Source organism: Ranitomeya variabilis, chromosome 3 (genome assembly GCF_051348905.1).
Source record: "Ranitomeya variabilis isolate aRanVar5 chromosome 3, aRanVar5.hap1, whole genome shotgun sequence".
In the NCBI taxonomy this organism is placed as follows: Eukaryota; Metazoa; Chordata; class Amphibia; order Anura; family Dendrobatidae; genus Ranitomeya; species Ranitomeya variabilis.
The window spans coordinates 692,010,014-692,025,869 of NC_135234.1; the positions used below are offsets into that span (position 1 = coordinate 692,010,014).

The window sequence follows — 15,856 nt, forward strand, 5'->3', positions numbered from 1 at the left end:
CGGCCAGGCGGCGCTCAGGTACGGTGCACGCCCACACTGACGCCACACCCATCAGATGTCAGTCATCTGTAGACCACGCCTCTCCTGTCAGGCCACGCCCATCACTAGAATTGATGGTTGGCGCTTTGCGTACGTCGTCATGACGCAGTGACGTCATCAGGACGCGCCCGGCAGTGTTCTCGCTTCGGAGTGACGTGTAGGCTCCTGTCATGTAGTCATGGCGCTGTGCTGGTGCTCCCTGTTACGGTGAGGCGCTGTGTGTCTGGCAGGCTCTCTATACCGCGGGTGTAGTGTGCGGTCAGGGTGTGGCGCTGTGCTGTGTGGGGTGACTGCATTTCCGCTGTGTCTGTGGGAAGCAGCTGGAATGTAGTGTTGTCATTGTCGGCTTAAAGTTCTAGTAATGGGCTACCAGAAGTGCCATGCACGGTACCCACAGCACCAGTGGCGCCCCCATCCGTATCCGTCGGTGTCCTGCTGATGGTCGCTGGGGACAGGCTGTGCCCCCACGGTCACCGTCACCTGACTGCTGCGGAGCACGATCCCCACCGTGCCTGATCGTGTGTTATGCAGAGATATTCATACATATGTGTTACTTTTGGAGCACAGTATGTGAAATTACTATTTTTAGAGCGCCATTTATTTAATGTGAAAAGGGGGCAAATATAGACAAGCGCAATAAACCTGAGCAGAACAAGACACACAGGTACATGAGGAGGGAGCACCCTGCCCGCGAGGGCTCAGTCTACAGGGGATGGATAGAGCAGGTCGTGCGGCGATTCAGTAGACTGAGGACCACTGCAGGTTGTAAGCTTGTCGGAAGAGGTGGGTCTGAAGTTCCTTTTGAAGGTGTCCGTGGTAGGCGAAAGTCCGATGTGTTGGGGTAGAGAGTTCCAGAGTATGGGGGAAGCACGGGAGAAGTCTTATATGCGATAGTGGGAAGAGGAGATAAGAGGGGAGTAGAGAAGGAGATCTTGAGAGGATCGGAGGTTGCATGCAGGTAGGTACCGGGAGACCATGTCACAGATGTATGGAGGAGACAGGTTGTGGATGGCTTTGTAGGTCATTGTGAGGGTTTTGAACTGGAGTCTCTGGGTGATAGGAAGCCAGTGAAGGGCTTGGCAGAGAGGAGAGGCTGGGGAATAGCAGGGGGATAAGTGGATTAGTCGGGCAGCAGAGTGTAGGGTGGATTGGAGGGGTGCTAGAGGGGAGGCCAGAAATCTTTGCTTGCAGACCAACTAGGCATTTCTTCAGTCTCTGGGAGCATGCACTTCATTTTCACCTCTCACTGATAGACACAGCCAGTCACAGCACAGACTGCAGGATCAGCAGCTGATCTCCTAATGCTCCATAAGACACACATGTGAATGTCTAAAGTGACGATGTTTTCAGCAAGTGACAGATCCAAGTTAACAGGTTGTAAATAGGTTACTACTTCTGATAACTTTTTTTTTTTTAAACAGTGTCAGTGTTGTCGACAGTAACCCATCAGATTTTATTTTGCCAAATCAAGTATAGTAGAATATATCATCAACATTTACCAGTAGTTTAATTGATATGCAGAAACCCACCAGCCAGTTACAGAATGCATATACAGGTGTTCCCATTCTTCCTTAACTGTAGATATTAAGAGAGAGAAGGATCAGACATGTTGGATTTTAGCATGCCCAATCATTTGCACGTGGTTCTTTTCACCCATTTGAAAACACATCCACTCTTCCCTGTGTTGGGAGAAGTATCTGTCACCTGGACCATCTATGGAGTACAGAAATGAGCTGACACAGTCTTTATGTAATCCTAGCCTTCATCACTCCCTTAAAGAAGCATTCTTCCTCCTCCTATCATAGTTTTTATCCTCTTAATATATTGCAGTCATCTTATTCCATAGCTCTGTGTACTTACAATTGCTCATTTTGATTTTCTACCCAGCTATTTTTTTTTTTCTCTGCTCTATATAGAAATAGGAAGTCTCTTTTCCCTACATGAATCATCCCCCTCTTCACCTGAACAAGCTGCTCCTCCTCCGCCACCAGAGACTTTGCAGTGGAACAGGGGAAAGTGATTTCCTGTTTCTACATAGAGCTTAGAAGGATGCAGCTAGTCAGTATCTAATCACGTGATGTCATAGACCTATGGAAAAGAGAAGAATTAGCTGCGTAGAAAAGCAAAATGAGCAATTGTAAGTACACAGTGCTATATACAGTAATATGATGACTGCAATATATCAAGAGGATAAAAACATTTATGGGAGGAGGTAGAGGAGAGCTTCTTTAAGTGAATTGCAGCTATGATAGTGTTGAATCTAACAAAAGTTACTTTGTATTGTACGACTTTCTACTGAAAAGCTGATATTATTATAGTGTGTATTAATCTTTTCTTTTTCTTTTCCCCCCTTCAAGCATGCTGACATCGCTCTTCATTCCTGCACTTATTGTTAGTGTCACCGTCAGTTTCCTGTTGTTTGTTCTTCTCCTTTGTGTCCGATTCTGGGCTGGGAAGAAGAGAGCAGCATCTGTACAACTCGACAAAGATGGCAAAGAGCAGAAAGTAGTGGCTTTCTTTCATCCCTACTGCAATGCAGGAGGTGGCGGAGAAAGGGTGCTGTGGTGTGCACTGCGTGCTTTACAGAAAAGGTATAAAATGAATAATAACAATAATCAGACTACTTTTTGCTGAATTTCACTTAAAGCGTTTTTCGCACAAGCAAAGTTAATTTTATTCAACAATTTTTTTTAACACGTCCAATTGTGGAACTTATTTTTATTTCAAGATCTGTTTAATTAGAATGTACTCTGTTTGTGGGGAAACCCCTTTAAAACACTGCCATGAGGAGGTTAAAACAAAACGGCGTATACTCCCTTCGCAAATCTGCTCCCTGGCTGTTGCCAGAATACTAGTGACTCTGATAAAACCACCAGTCACCAGACTGCATCAAGATTAGTGGTCAGGATGGCCTCTGTTACAGTCTGGCGGAGACCCCTAGAGTGGTGGAACTGGAGCGGGAAGCAAATTTGTTGGTTGAGTATATTCTTCTTTTATTCCCATGGCTTACTGCAGCTATCATTTTTATGTTGTTTTTTTTTTTTTTATAAACAACCAAGAAAACCCTTTTAATTCCATTCTCTGATTACATCGATACAAGTTTTGAAACCTTAACACAATGAGTGGTAATTCTAATCATATGAGCTTTGGCTTAATGTTCTTTTATTCTTTTGTAGGTACAAAAATGCTGTATATGTCGTTTACACTGGTGACACAGACGTCTCGGGAGAAGACATCCTTAATGGGGCGGTTGGCAGATTCAATATAACATTAAACTACCCTGTTAAGTTTGTGTTTCTAGAAAAACGTTACCTGGTGGAAGACAGACTTTATCCACATTTCACCCTGCTGGGACAGAGTTTGGGATCCATTCTTTTAGGCTGGGAGGCTCTAGTAAAATGCGTTCCTGATATTTATATTGATTCAATGGGCTATGCATTTACATTGCCTTTATTCAAGTACCTAGGGGGCTGTCGTGTGGGCTGCTACGTGCACTACCCAACCATCAGTACAGACATGCTGTCTGTTGTCCGGGACCACAGTGCTAGATTCAACAATGCTGCTTTCATTTCCAACAACCCTGTTCTGAGCAGACTGAAGCTGATTTACTATGTTTTGTTTGCACTTATATACGGTTGGGTTGGATCTTGCAGTGATATCGTAATGGTTAACTCTACGTGGACCTTCAACCACATCTTGGAATTGTGGAAATGCAGTGATCGCCTCAGTATTGTATATCCACCTTGTGATGTAAAGACATTTTTAGATATTGAATTGAATCAGAAGCAAGAGAAAACCGAGCACTCTTTGGTTTCTATTGGGCAATTTAGGCCAGAGAAGGACCACAAACTGCAGATTCGTGCATTTGATACTTTACTGGCCAAGAAAACTGCGGAAGAAAGAAAAAATCTGAAACTCATTCTTATTGGGGGTTGTCGCAATAAACAAGATGAGCTTCGAGTAGCAGAGCTGAAGAAACTTAGCGCAGACATGGGAGTTCCTGTGGAGTTTAAAGTTAACATTCCTTTTGAAGAACTGAAGAAACATCTCAGCGAAGCCACCATTGGTCTACATACCATGTGGAATGAGCACTTTGGAATTGGTAAGACTCTCTTGGGGAACCCCCTTTAGTTTTATAAGGAACCTGTCACTTGCTTTGTGCAGCCTTCTATTCCATGACATTAAAGAGGCACTGTCCTATATTTTTTATTAAATGTGTGTGTGTGTATATATATATATATATATATATGCATGTAGTACATTGATGTACTCACCTCTGATGTCCAGCGTTGTTCTGCTCCTGTTCTCAGTGATGTTGCCGTAATTGAGACTAGCCAGCTCACTTTCTGTGTGACCTGGAAGTCTCTTTTGCAATGTAGATCTATGGGGCCTCGTTCTGACGCTCTAAAGACTTGCATTGTAAAAGCCTCTTCTGGGTTACGCAGAGTGCAGCACGACCCAGAGGAGTCTGCAGAGTGGTGACATCACTGAAAAGGGGAGCAGAACGGTGCTGACAGTGTCAGGTCGGCGCCGTTATACTGATTAAAATGATACCTTGGTTGATTAAATCTGTCTTTTGGTTGTTGTTTAATCTTTATTTGTAGTTTTCAGTTAATGAGATTCTTGTGCTCTGGGGCGGCCTGTGGGGGGGTCTTCATATGGTGCTCTGATTAGATATTCATCTATATGGTTTCTGATCTGCCACCTATTTTAAATAATTAATTTTGGTGGTGGAATTTTTTTTCTCTAGCAAGATGGCTCTGCCTGTGCAGTAGCAGGTATCGGATCGCTCCTACTGCACAGGCACGGCCGGCGCCATTTTCAGACCGATTTTTTTTTTTTTTAATGAATTAATATATACCATTAAAAAAAAAAAAAAGAATAATTAACTGCACATTACATATGCAATTAGGCTGCAGCCTTTGTGTTGTGACTGTCACACAGCCGTGACACATGCAGCTGCGGCGCCGGACACTCGGGAGCACTCCAGATATCTGGATTCCCACTGCAGCTATTCGGTAAGCTCTATTAGCGGGCTGAATAAGGAGGGAGCTGATGATATTCGCTCATGTCTAGTAGCTACTATACTATTTAGACACCCATTGGCAGCTGCATACCACTCATTTCAGGCTTTTCCCACTGTTAACCTTTCCCGCATTTCGAATGATAAGACCCCCACTTATGAAAAAGCTGTAATCTCTTGTATAAGGGAGGATCATAGCAGGGCTTGTTTAGGGATTTCCTATAGACTAGCTAACTCTCCAGTCACATCCCCCGGTCTGTATAATGTGGATCTGATGTCTTAATGCCCATCATGCTATCTAGGTCTCTATAAGTTACATTTGCATAGGACTGAAGATGACATTTTTAGGTAATGATTTATGCTCATCTGTTTACATAGATGTAAAATAACCCTTTCCCTGTTACTCATCTTTACAGGAGTGGTGGAGTGCATGGCAGCGGGAACAATCATTTTGGCTCATAATTCTGGAGGTCCCAAACTGGACATTGTCATCCCATATGAGGGCCATGATACCGGCTATTTGGCAGACAGTGAGGAGAGCTATGCTGCTGCTATGGACCGTATCCTGTCTATGTCCGAAGACAACAGGCTACAGATCCGGCAGAGCGCGCGTCGCTCTGTCTCTAGATTCTCCGACCACGAGTTTGAAGTCAATTTCATTTCTGCTACAGAGATGCTATTTAAATAAGGCAGAACCTATGGGGAGGGATAATATGTATATAGTGAGGGTGACGGGAAGGAAGGGTGTAAAATATTTTTCTACTGAATCAGTAGTGTGTATTAAATGTGATTAACCCCTATTGTATACCATTGTCTTTTTCTATATTATTCATACAGTACTGTGTAAATGCTCACTTTCACTAGATTAGAAATAACCATATATAAATTTATTGCATATGCTTTCGTACATTTGACTCCTAATTCTGTATTTTTGTCAAGCTACAATGCAATTTTTAGCAAAAACTTTAAAATAATGGGCATCAAAATATGCTGAATTTTTCGAACTATAAGTTTCACTGGATCATAAGTTGCACCTAGGTTTTGGAGGAGGAAAATAGAAAAAAAAATTAAAACAAAAAATGTGGTCATGACACACTGATATGAGGGGAGGGTGGGAGCTGCTGCTGACACTGCTATAGGGGTAATATCTCCCGTTCTGGAATATATACAGTAAGGTCCATATATATTTGGACATTGAATTTTAAACAAAACAATTCAGATGCAGTTGAAGTTCAGACTTTCAGCTTTCATTTGAGGGTATCCACATTAAAATTGGATGAAGGGTTTAGGAGTTTCAGCTCCTTAACATGTGCCACCCTGTTTTTAAAGGGACCAAAAGTAATTGGACAGATTCAATAATTTTAAATAAAATGTTCATTTCTAGTACTTGGTTGAAAACCCTTTGTTGGCAATGACTGCCTGAAGTCTTGAACTCATGGACATCACCAGACGCTGTGTTTCCTCCTTTTTGATGCTCGGCCAGGCCTTCACTGCGGTGGTTTTCAGTTGCTGTTTGTTTGTGGGCCTTTCTGTCTGAAGTTTAGTCTTTAACAAGTGAAATGCATGCTCAATTGGGTTGAGATCAGGTGACTGACTTGGCCATTCAAGAATATTCCACTTCTTTGCTTTAATAAACTCCTGGGTTGCTTTGGCTTTATGTTTTGGGCCATTGTCCATCTGTAGTATGAAACGACGACCAATCAGTTTGGCTGCATTTGGCTGGATCTGTGCGCACAGTATGGCTCTGAATACCTCAGAATTCATTTGGCTGCTTCTGTCCTGTGTCACATCATCAACAAACACTAGTGACCCAGTGCCACTGGCAGCCATGCATGCCCAAGCCATCACACTGCCTCCGCCGGGTTTTACAGATGATGTGCTATGCTTTGGATCATGAGCTGTACCACGCCTTCGCCATACTTTTCTCTTTCCATCATTCTGGTAGAGGTTGATCTTGGTTTCATCTGTCCAGAGAATGTTCTTCCAGAACTGTGCTGGCTTTTTTAGATGTTTTTTAGCAAAGTCCAGTCTAGCCTTTTTATTCTTGATGCTTATGAGTGGCTTGCACCGTGCAGTGAACCCTCTGTATTTACTTTCATGCAGTCTTCTCTTTATGGTAGATTTGGATATTGATACGCCGACCTCCTGGAGAGTGCTGTTCACTTGGTTGGCTGTTGTGAAGAAGTTTCTCTTCACCATGGAGATTATTCTGCGATCATCCACCACTGTTGTCTTCCGTGGGCGCCCAGGTCTTTTTGCATTGATAAGATCACCAGTGCTTTCTTTCTTTCTCAGGATGTACCAAACTGAACATTTTGCCACTCCTAATATTGTAGCAATTTCTCGGATGGGTTTTTTCTCTGTTTTCACAGCTTAAGAATGGCTTGTTTCACCTTCATGGAGAGCACTTTTGACCGCATGTTTACTTCATAGGAAAACCTTCCAAATGCAAGCACCACACCTCAAATCAACTCCAGGCCTTTTATCTGCTTAGTTGAGAATGACATAATGAAGGGATTGCCCACATCTGTCCATGAAATAGCCTTGGAGTCAATTGTCCAATTACTTTTGGTCCCTTTAAAAAACAGGGTGGCACAGGTTAAGGAGTTGAAACTCCTAAACTCTTCATCCAATTTTAATGTGGATACCCTCAAATGAAAGCTAAAAGTCTGAACTTCAACTGCATCTGAATTGTTTTGTTTAAAATTAAATTGTGGTAATGTCTATAACCAAAATCAGAAAAATGTCTCTGTCCAAATATATATGGACCTAACTGTATAGCCCCCCATCCTGGTATACATGACCCCCATCTCGCTGCACACGTATAAAAAAAAAATAAACCGTTCTACTTGCCTTCCCTCCTCTCTCAGCGCGGTGTCCTTTTCTGATGCCAGCAGCTGCCTGCTGCGTGTAAGCAGCGCATGGTGTCACTGCCATGCGTCCTCACATGTCAAGGTCAGCCGGCAAAATTCTCACTGTTCCCCACGCCCATAGTCCCTCCCACCTCTCGGCGCCGGCTTCGGTGCATAGAGGTGGGACGGACTGTGAATGTGGGGAGCAGCGAATATTAATTTTCTTTAAGAGCGGGCTCCTGCTTCCTGTCACCCACTCCTTTCACATCCACAGCCACGGGGTCATATTTTATGTACAGCGCCTAAAAGTAGTATTCAACCCCCTGCAGATTTAGCAGGTTTAATAAGATGCAAATGAGTTAGAGCCTTCAAACAAGAGCAGGATTTATTAACAGATGCATAAATCTTACAAACCAAAAAGTTTTGTTGCTCAGTTAAATTTTTATAAATTTTAAACATAAAAGTGTGGGTCAATTATTATTCAACCCCTAGGTTTAATATTTTGTGGAATAACCTTTGTTTGCAATTACAGCTAATAATCGTCTTTTATAAGACCTGATCAGGCCAGCACAGGTCTCTGGAGTTGTTATCTTGGCCCACTCCTCCATGCAGATCTTCTCCAAGTTATCTAGGTTCTTTGGGTGTCTCATGTGGACTTTAATCTTGAGCTCCTTCCACAAGTTTTCAATTGGGTTAAGGTCAGGAGACTTACTAGGCCACTGCAACACCTTGATTTTTTGCCTCTTGAACCAGGCCTTGGTTTTCTTGGCTGTGTGCTTTGGGTCGTTGTCTTGTTGGAAGATGAAATGACGACCCATCTTAAGATCCTTGATGGAGGAGCGGAGGTTCTTGGCCAAAATCTCCAGGTAGGCCGTGCTATCCATTTTCCCATGGATGCGGACCAGATTGCCAGGCCCCTTGGCTGAGAAACAGCCCCACAGCATGATGCTGCCACCACCATGCTTGACTGTAGGGATGGTATTCTTGGGGACGTATGCAGTGCCATTCAGTCTCCAAACGTCACGTGTGTGGTTGGCACCAAAGATCTCGATCTTGGTCTCATCAGACCAGAGAACCTTGAACCAGTCAGTCTCAAGTTCTCCAAGTGATCATGAGCAAACTGTAGACGAGCCTTGACATGACGCTTTGAAAGTAAAGGTACCTTACGGGCTCGTCTGGAACGGAGACCATTGCGGTGGAGTACGTTACTTATGGTATTGACTGAAACCAATGTCCCCACTGCCATGAGATCTTCCCGGAGCTCCTTCCTTGTTTTCCTTGGGTTAGCCTTGACTCTTCGGACAAGCCTGGCCTCGGCACGGGAGGAAACTTTCAATGGCTGTCCAGGCCGTGGAAGGCTAACAGTAGTTCCATAAGCCTTCCACTTCCGGATGATGCTCCCAACAGTGGAGACAGGTAGGCCCAACTCCTTGGAAAGGGTTTTGTACCCCTTGCCAGCCTTGTGACCCTCCACGATCTTGTCTCTGATGGCCTTGGAATGCTCCTTTGTCTTTCCCATGTTGACCATGTATGAGTGCTGTTCACAAGTTTGGGGAGGGTCTTAAATAGTCAGAAAAGGCTGGAAAAATAGATAATTAATCCAAACATGTGAAGCTCATTGTTCTTTGTGCCTGAACTACTTCTTAATACTTTAGGGGAACCTAACAGAATTCTGGTGGGTTGAGGGGTTGAATAATAAATGACCCTCTGAAAAAACTTTTCACAATTTAAAAAAAAAATAAACAAAGAAATAACATTCTTTTTTGCTGCAGTGCATTTCACACTTCCAGGCTGATCTACAGTCCAAATGTCACAATGCCAAGTTAATTAGAAATGTGTAAACCTGCTAAATCTGCAGGGGGTTGAATACTACTTGTAGGCATTGTATGTGCAAATGTAACATCACCTAGAATAAAGTTTTCACTTGAAAACTGTTTGATTTCATTTTGTAATAAGCTGATAATGCTTATAACTTCACAATTTACCATTTTTTTATCAAAATAAAAAAGAAAGGTTGAAAAGTCTGCTGTGCATAATAATTTGGAACATGCATTTTGAGTGTTTATTTTTTTTAAAAAAGATACTGTTTTCATAGGCAGTTTGTTCCAAAACATTGCAATTATACTAGAATAGTAGATGACTGGAAAATAACAATGACTGCAATTCAGATAGGTTATTTAGAGAAAATATGAGGAAATATTATCTGCATAATAATTTGGAACACAGTGTAAAGCTCATCCATAGAAATGATAATATCAACCGAAAATGCAAATATGGACCACAGAGCAGTAGATAAGAAAATAATTTTATTACCAATTATTAATAACCTACATTAAAAAAGTTATATATATATATTTTTTTTTTAAGCGTAGACAAAAAGTTTAAAGGGGTAGTGACACCTAAGTGCCACGTCCAAAGGTGGTTGGTTAGTTTTATCAGAGAGGCATCATTAGACCACATAAAAATATGTATATAATGTTTTTTCCATCATTGATAAATAGTAATAAGCAGCACACTAAGTGTTTAGGAATAGCAGTGAAATAGCAGTTAAGGGGATAATTGTCAATATTCACAAAGACTCTAATTCAAATATTAAAGGGAACCTGTCACCCCTGTTATGATCCGGTGACCTTGGAGCAGCATGAGACTTTCTCTGGAGTAGGTGGAACCTGTACTGACCGCAAACCCTAAACTGACACCGCAACTAGAAGTAGCCGTGGGGTGTACCTAACACATCCTAGACACCTCGACACAGCCGGAGGACTAAATACCCCTATAGATGGAAATGGGAAAACTATCTTGCCTCAGAGCAGAACCCCAAAGGATAGGCAGCCCCCCACAAATATTGACTGTGAGTAGGAGGGGAAAGACACACGCAGGCAGAAAACAGGATTTAGCAAAAGAGGCCACTCTAGCTAAATAGGAATAGGACAGAATACTAAGCGGTCAGTATTAAAACCCTAAAAATATCCACAGCAGATAATACAAAAATTCCACCATCTAACTAAAGACATGGAATGTATATCTGCATCTCCTGAGAATCCAACTTGACTGAGAAAATCCTAACACAGTCTAAAGGCCCCGTCTCACATAGCGAGATCGCTAGCGAGATCGCTGCTGAGTCACAAGTTTTGTGACGCAACAGCGACCTCAGTAGCGATCTCGCTATGTTTGACACGTACCAGCGACCAGGCCCCTGCTGTGAGATCGCTGGTCGTGTCGGAATGGCCTGGACCTTTTTTTGGTCGTTGAGGTCCCGCTGACATCGCTGAATCGGTGTGTGTGACACGGATTCAGCGATGTCTTCACTGGTAACCAGGGTAAACATCGGGTTACTAAGCGCAGGGCCGCGCTTAGTAACCCGATGTTTACCCTGGTTACCAGCATAAAAGTAAAAAAAAAAAAAAAACCTACATACTCACATTCCGCTGTCTGTCCCCCGGCGCTGTGCTTCTCTGCACTGTGAGCGCCGGCCAGACGGAAAACACAGCACAGCGGTGACGTCACCGCTCTGCTTTCCGGCCTCTGTGCTTACACAGTGCAGAGAAGCGGATGCCGGGGGACAGACAGCGGAAGGTAAGTATGTAGTGTTTGTTTTTTTTTACTTTTACGCTGGTAACCAGGGTAAACATCGGGTTACTAAGCGCGGCCCTGCGCTTAGTAACCCGATGTTTACCCTGGTTACCCGGGGACCTCGGCATCGTTGGTCGCTGGAGAGCGGTCTGTGTGACAGCTCCCCAGCGACCACACAGCGACTAAACAGCGACGCTGCAGCGATCAGCATCGTTGTCTGTATCGCTGCAGCGTCGCTGTGTGTGACGGGGCCTTAAGCTGGACAGAAAAAACAATGAATAGCACTGAATTGTAAAGCGGCTGCAGAAACAATAACCAGACACTTATCTTTGCTGATTTGGCAGCAGGGCAGGAGGAACCAGACTGAGATGCAAAACCTCCAAGAACAATGGACACCTGGCAAGGACTAATGAATCCTGCACACCTAAATACCCCAGTCAGAACTGCAATCAGCAGAAACACCTGACCAGGATTGCAGCCCAGGGACAACTGCACTACCACCAACAACCACCGGAGGGAACCCAAGAGCAGAATTCACAACACACCCCCAAAATGGAAGATGAGCTAAGCCCACCGGCATCAGGGGCTTATCCACAGCATTCTGTAATGCTGTAGATAAGCCCCCGATGTATCCTGAAAGATGAGAAAAAGAGGTTATATTTAGTGTTGAGCATTCCAATACCGCAAGTATCGGGTATCGGCCGATACTTGCGGTATCGGAATTCCGATACCGGGATTCCGATACTTGCCGCGTATCGGATACCGGAATCGGAAGTTCCAAGATTCAAAATGCAGAAATTCAGCCAATGAGAATGATTCCAAGTGTGGGCACATCCTGTTTAGCATGGAGGGCATGAAACTACTGGCAAGGCTGTGATTGGCTGCTGAAATGATGTCATGATGCAGTTTAAAAGTCGCTGGCGCCATTTTGCGATCACTCTGCTGTGAATTCAGTTAGTGACAGGACGCTGTTTGCTGACTGAGGGACAGTTTAGAGATAGCGATTTGCTTCTTTGTGCTTTCCAAAGGCTAATTTAGCAACCGCTGTGTTCACCTACTATTCACCTTGCTTTTGCCTTGTAGCGCTGTTTTCACAGCGATCTGCAAGGTCTGTGTGTGTGTGTGTGTGAGTGCAGCCCACTCTCTAGTCTGAGTGCAGCCACATAGGCCATCCATAGCTGGTTGTATTCAGTTCAGGGAGGGTGGTTCATTGCCTCATACTGTTCTTTTTTTTTTTTTTTTTTTCAAGTAGTGTAGTCTGCTGCTAATTTATTCAAAAAAATCCTATTAGTGTCTTTCCACCCGTCTCCAGCTAATTTGTGGAAAAACACTACATAGGATAACGTAGAGGAGGGTTTTTGGGCCTTGCAGCGCCGTTTACGGCTGTCTGCACGGTCTCCGTGTGATTGCAGCTCGCCCTGTAGTCTGTGAGCAGCCATAGCCTGGTTGTCTCCAGCTCAGGGTTGTTCACTGCGTCATACCGCCAAATCAATTTTCATTTTGTTTTAAGTAGTGCAGGCTGCTGCACATTTTTCCAAAAAATTCCTATTAGTGTCTTTCCACCCGTCTCCAGCTAATTTGTGGAAAAACACTACATAGGATAACGTAGAGGAGGGTTTTTGGGCCTTGCAGCGCCGTTTACGGCTGTCTGCACGGTCTCCGTGTGACTGCAGCTCGCCCTGTAGTCTGTGAGCAGCCATAGCCTGGTTGTCTCCAGCTCAGGGTTGTTCACTGCGTCATACCGCCAAATCAATTTTCATTTTGTTTTAAGTAGTGCAGGCTGCTGCACATTTTTTCAAAAAATTCCTATTAGTGTCTTTCCACCCGTCTCCAGCTAATTTGTGGAAAAACACTACATAGGATAACGTAGAGGAGGGTTTTTGGGCCTTGCAGCGCCGTTTACGGCTGTCTGCACGGTCTCCGTGTGACTGCAGCTCGCCCTGTAGTCTGTGAGCAGCCATAGCCTGGTTGTCTCCAGCTCAGGGTTCTTCACTGCGTCATACCGCCAAATCAATTTTCATTTTGTTTTAAGTAGTGCAGGCTGCTGCACATTTTTTCAAAAAAATCCTATTAGTGTCTTTCCACCCGTCTCCAGCTAACTTGTGGAAAAACACTACATAGGATAACGTAGAGGAGGGTTTTTGGGCCTTGCAGCGCCATTTACATCTGTCTGCACGGTCTCCGTGTGACTGCAGCTCTATCCGTTGTCAGTTCAGCCCCCAAAAAATAAATAAATAATAAAGTTCACCAAACACACCAGTTACACCACTTTACATTTGTGTAGGCCACATTAGCTCATATTAAAGTCTATTCCACACTTTAGAAAATTAGTGTTTCTTATACCTGTTAGGAGGAGTTGCTCAGGAATAAGCACACAAAGCCGTTAGTACTTTTCTGCTTATCTTTATCAGTCAACCAAGATGAAGAAGGCAGTGAGTAAGGCACGTGGGCGCGGAGCAGGGAGGGGACGTGGGGATTCTGTGCCTGCTGCGGGCACCGGTGACTCATCAGCACCCACTTTCACCAGGCAACAGTCATTCATGCGCAGCTTTGTGTCAGAGCGCCGTACACCGCTGCTGCGTGAAGACCAAATTGAAGCCGTTGTCGGATGGATGGCAGCTAATGCATCAACTTCAATTAGTGCCACATCCTCTCAGACACAGAGCACTGGAGAGCAGCCATCTGTCTCTTCACCACCTGCCAAATTGCCCAGGCAGACAGAGAGCCCAGGACAGGAGCCGTCTCTACTTCTGTTCTCTGAATCTCTTGGCTTGGAAACAGGGGGCCAGCCAAGCAGCATTGGAGAAATGGAAGAAGAGGCAGGGTGCAGTGATGCCCAACAGCTTTTTCTCTCTTCCTCTAATTAATCCAAACATGTGAAGCTCATTGTTCTTTGTGCCTGAACTACTTCTTAATACTTTAGGGGAACCAAACAGAATTCTGGGGGGTTGAGGGGTTGAATACTAAATGACCCTCTGAAAAGACTTTTCACAGTTTAAAAAAAAAATAAACACAGAAATAACATTCTTTTTTGCTGCAGTGCATTTCACACTTCCAGGCTGATCTACAGTCCAAATGTCACAATGCCAAGTTAATTCCAAATGTGTAAACCTGCGAAATCTGCAGGGGGTTGAATACTACTTGTAGGCACTGTATATCCTGACTATAAGACAACCCCCTCAATCTTCTACAAATTTTGGAGGTAAAAATTGTGCCTTATACTCCGAAAAATACGGTACATCAATATGAACATGTCTTTACTAGAAAGATTTCAATGTAAATTTTTGCTTTCGCACTTTCATTTTTTCCTCTTTTTCATAAAGACATAACTTTCTTTTTTCACTGATTGATCTATGAGGGTTTGTTTCTTGCAGAATGAGTTGTGTTATTTCTTTTTACATTTTCCCTTACTTTATATGGTAAAATTAATGTTCTCATTCAAAACTGCAAGTGTGGTGAAAAAAGAACAATTCCACCATTTATGGGTTTTATTTTTATAGCGTTAATTTTGCTGTGAAAATGACCTTACAACATGATTCTCCAGGTCAGAACAATTACGGTGTTACCAAACGTATTATTTTAGTGATGGCTTAATCCCTTTACGACCTATGACATTTAGGTACGTCATAGGTCGCCTGCCACTCTTTGATTCCGACGCTGAGCCTGCATCTTTTCTGGTACATGACTGCTGATTTGATCAGCTGTCATGTACCCTAAGCTGCCACACGTGGAATCACAATCCACCCGAGGCTGTTAACATGTTAAATACTGCAGTCAATCTCTGACAGCGGCATTTAACATGAGGGCAACGGAAGCGCGTCATAAACCCCACCCATTGATTCCCCTGTCACTCGATCGCACAGCGCCAATGGGTTGGCATGACAGCCGGGGTCTGCAGAAGACCTATATTCCTGTCACTGCAGATCTATGGACGCCACCCTGTGGCGGGTGTTCATAGGAGATGATCATTTATGCTACACATAGCGGATGACTGCAGCTTCAAGTCTCCTAAGGAGACTATTGAAGCTTGTAAAAAGTGTACACTCCGCGGGCCGTGCTATATACTCTGTGAGCTGTGCTATATACTACGTGGCTGTGCTGTATACTCCGTGGGCTGTGCTGTATACTCCGTGGGCTGTGCTGTATACTCCGTGGGCTGTGCTATATACTCCGTGGGCTGTGCTATGTACTCCGTGGGCTGTGCTATGTACTCCGTGGGCTGTGCTGTATACTACGTGACTGTGCTGTATACTCCATGGGCTGTGCTAGATACTACGTGGCTGTGCTATTTACTACGTGGGCTGTTATATACTACGTGGCTGTGCTATATGCCACGTGGCCGGCTGCGACCAATCAGCGACAGGCGCAG

General features: G+C 44.0%; 1 protein-coding gene across 1 annotated transcript; it reads left to right on the top strand.

The window, feature by feature from the left end:
* Positions 1 to 90: 90 nt before the first annotated feature.
* Positions 91 to 5,969, top strand: ALG11 (ALG11 alpha-1,2-mannosyltransferase). The gene is made up of 4 exons (XM_077298131.1): positions 91 to 246; positions 2,397 to 2,630; positions 3,216 to 4,141; positions 5,479 to 5,969. Exons 1-4 carry the CDS (start codon positions 218 to 220, stop codon positions 5,748 to 5,750), a joined length of 1,461 nt encoding a protein of 486 aa, XP_077154246.1. The 5' UTR covers positions 91 to 217; the 3' UTR covers positions 5,751 to 5,969.
* The last annotated feature ends 9,887 nt before the right edge of the window (positions 5,970 to 15,856 follow it).

Excerpts from the sequence above, each read along its gene's own strand:
- ALG11 (XM_077298131.1), top strand. The coding sequence starts at position 218 with ATGGCGCTGTGCTGGTGCTCCCTGTTACG. Across the intron at positions 247-2,396 it reads TGCTGGTGCTCCCTGTTACG|CATGCTGACATCGCTCTTCA; the intron begins GTGAGGCGCTGT and ends CCCCCCTTCAAG. Across the intron at positions 2,631-3,215 it reads CTGCGTGCTTTACAGAAAAG|GTACAAAAATGCTGTATATG; the intron begins GTATAAAATGAA and ends ATTCTTTTGTAG.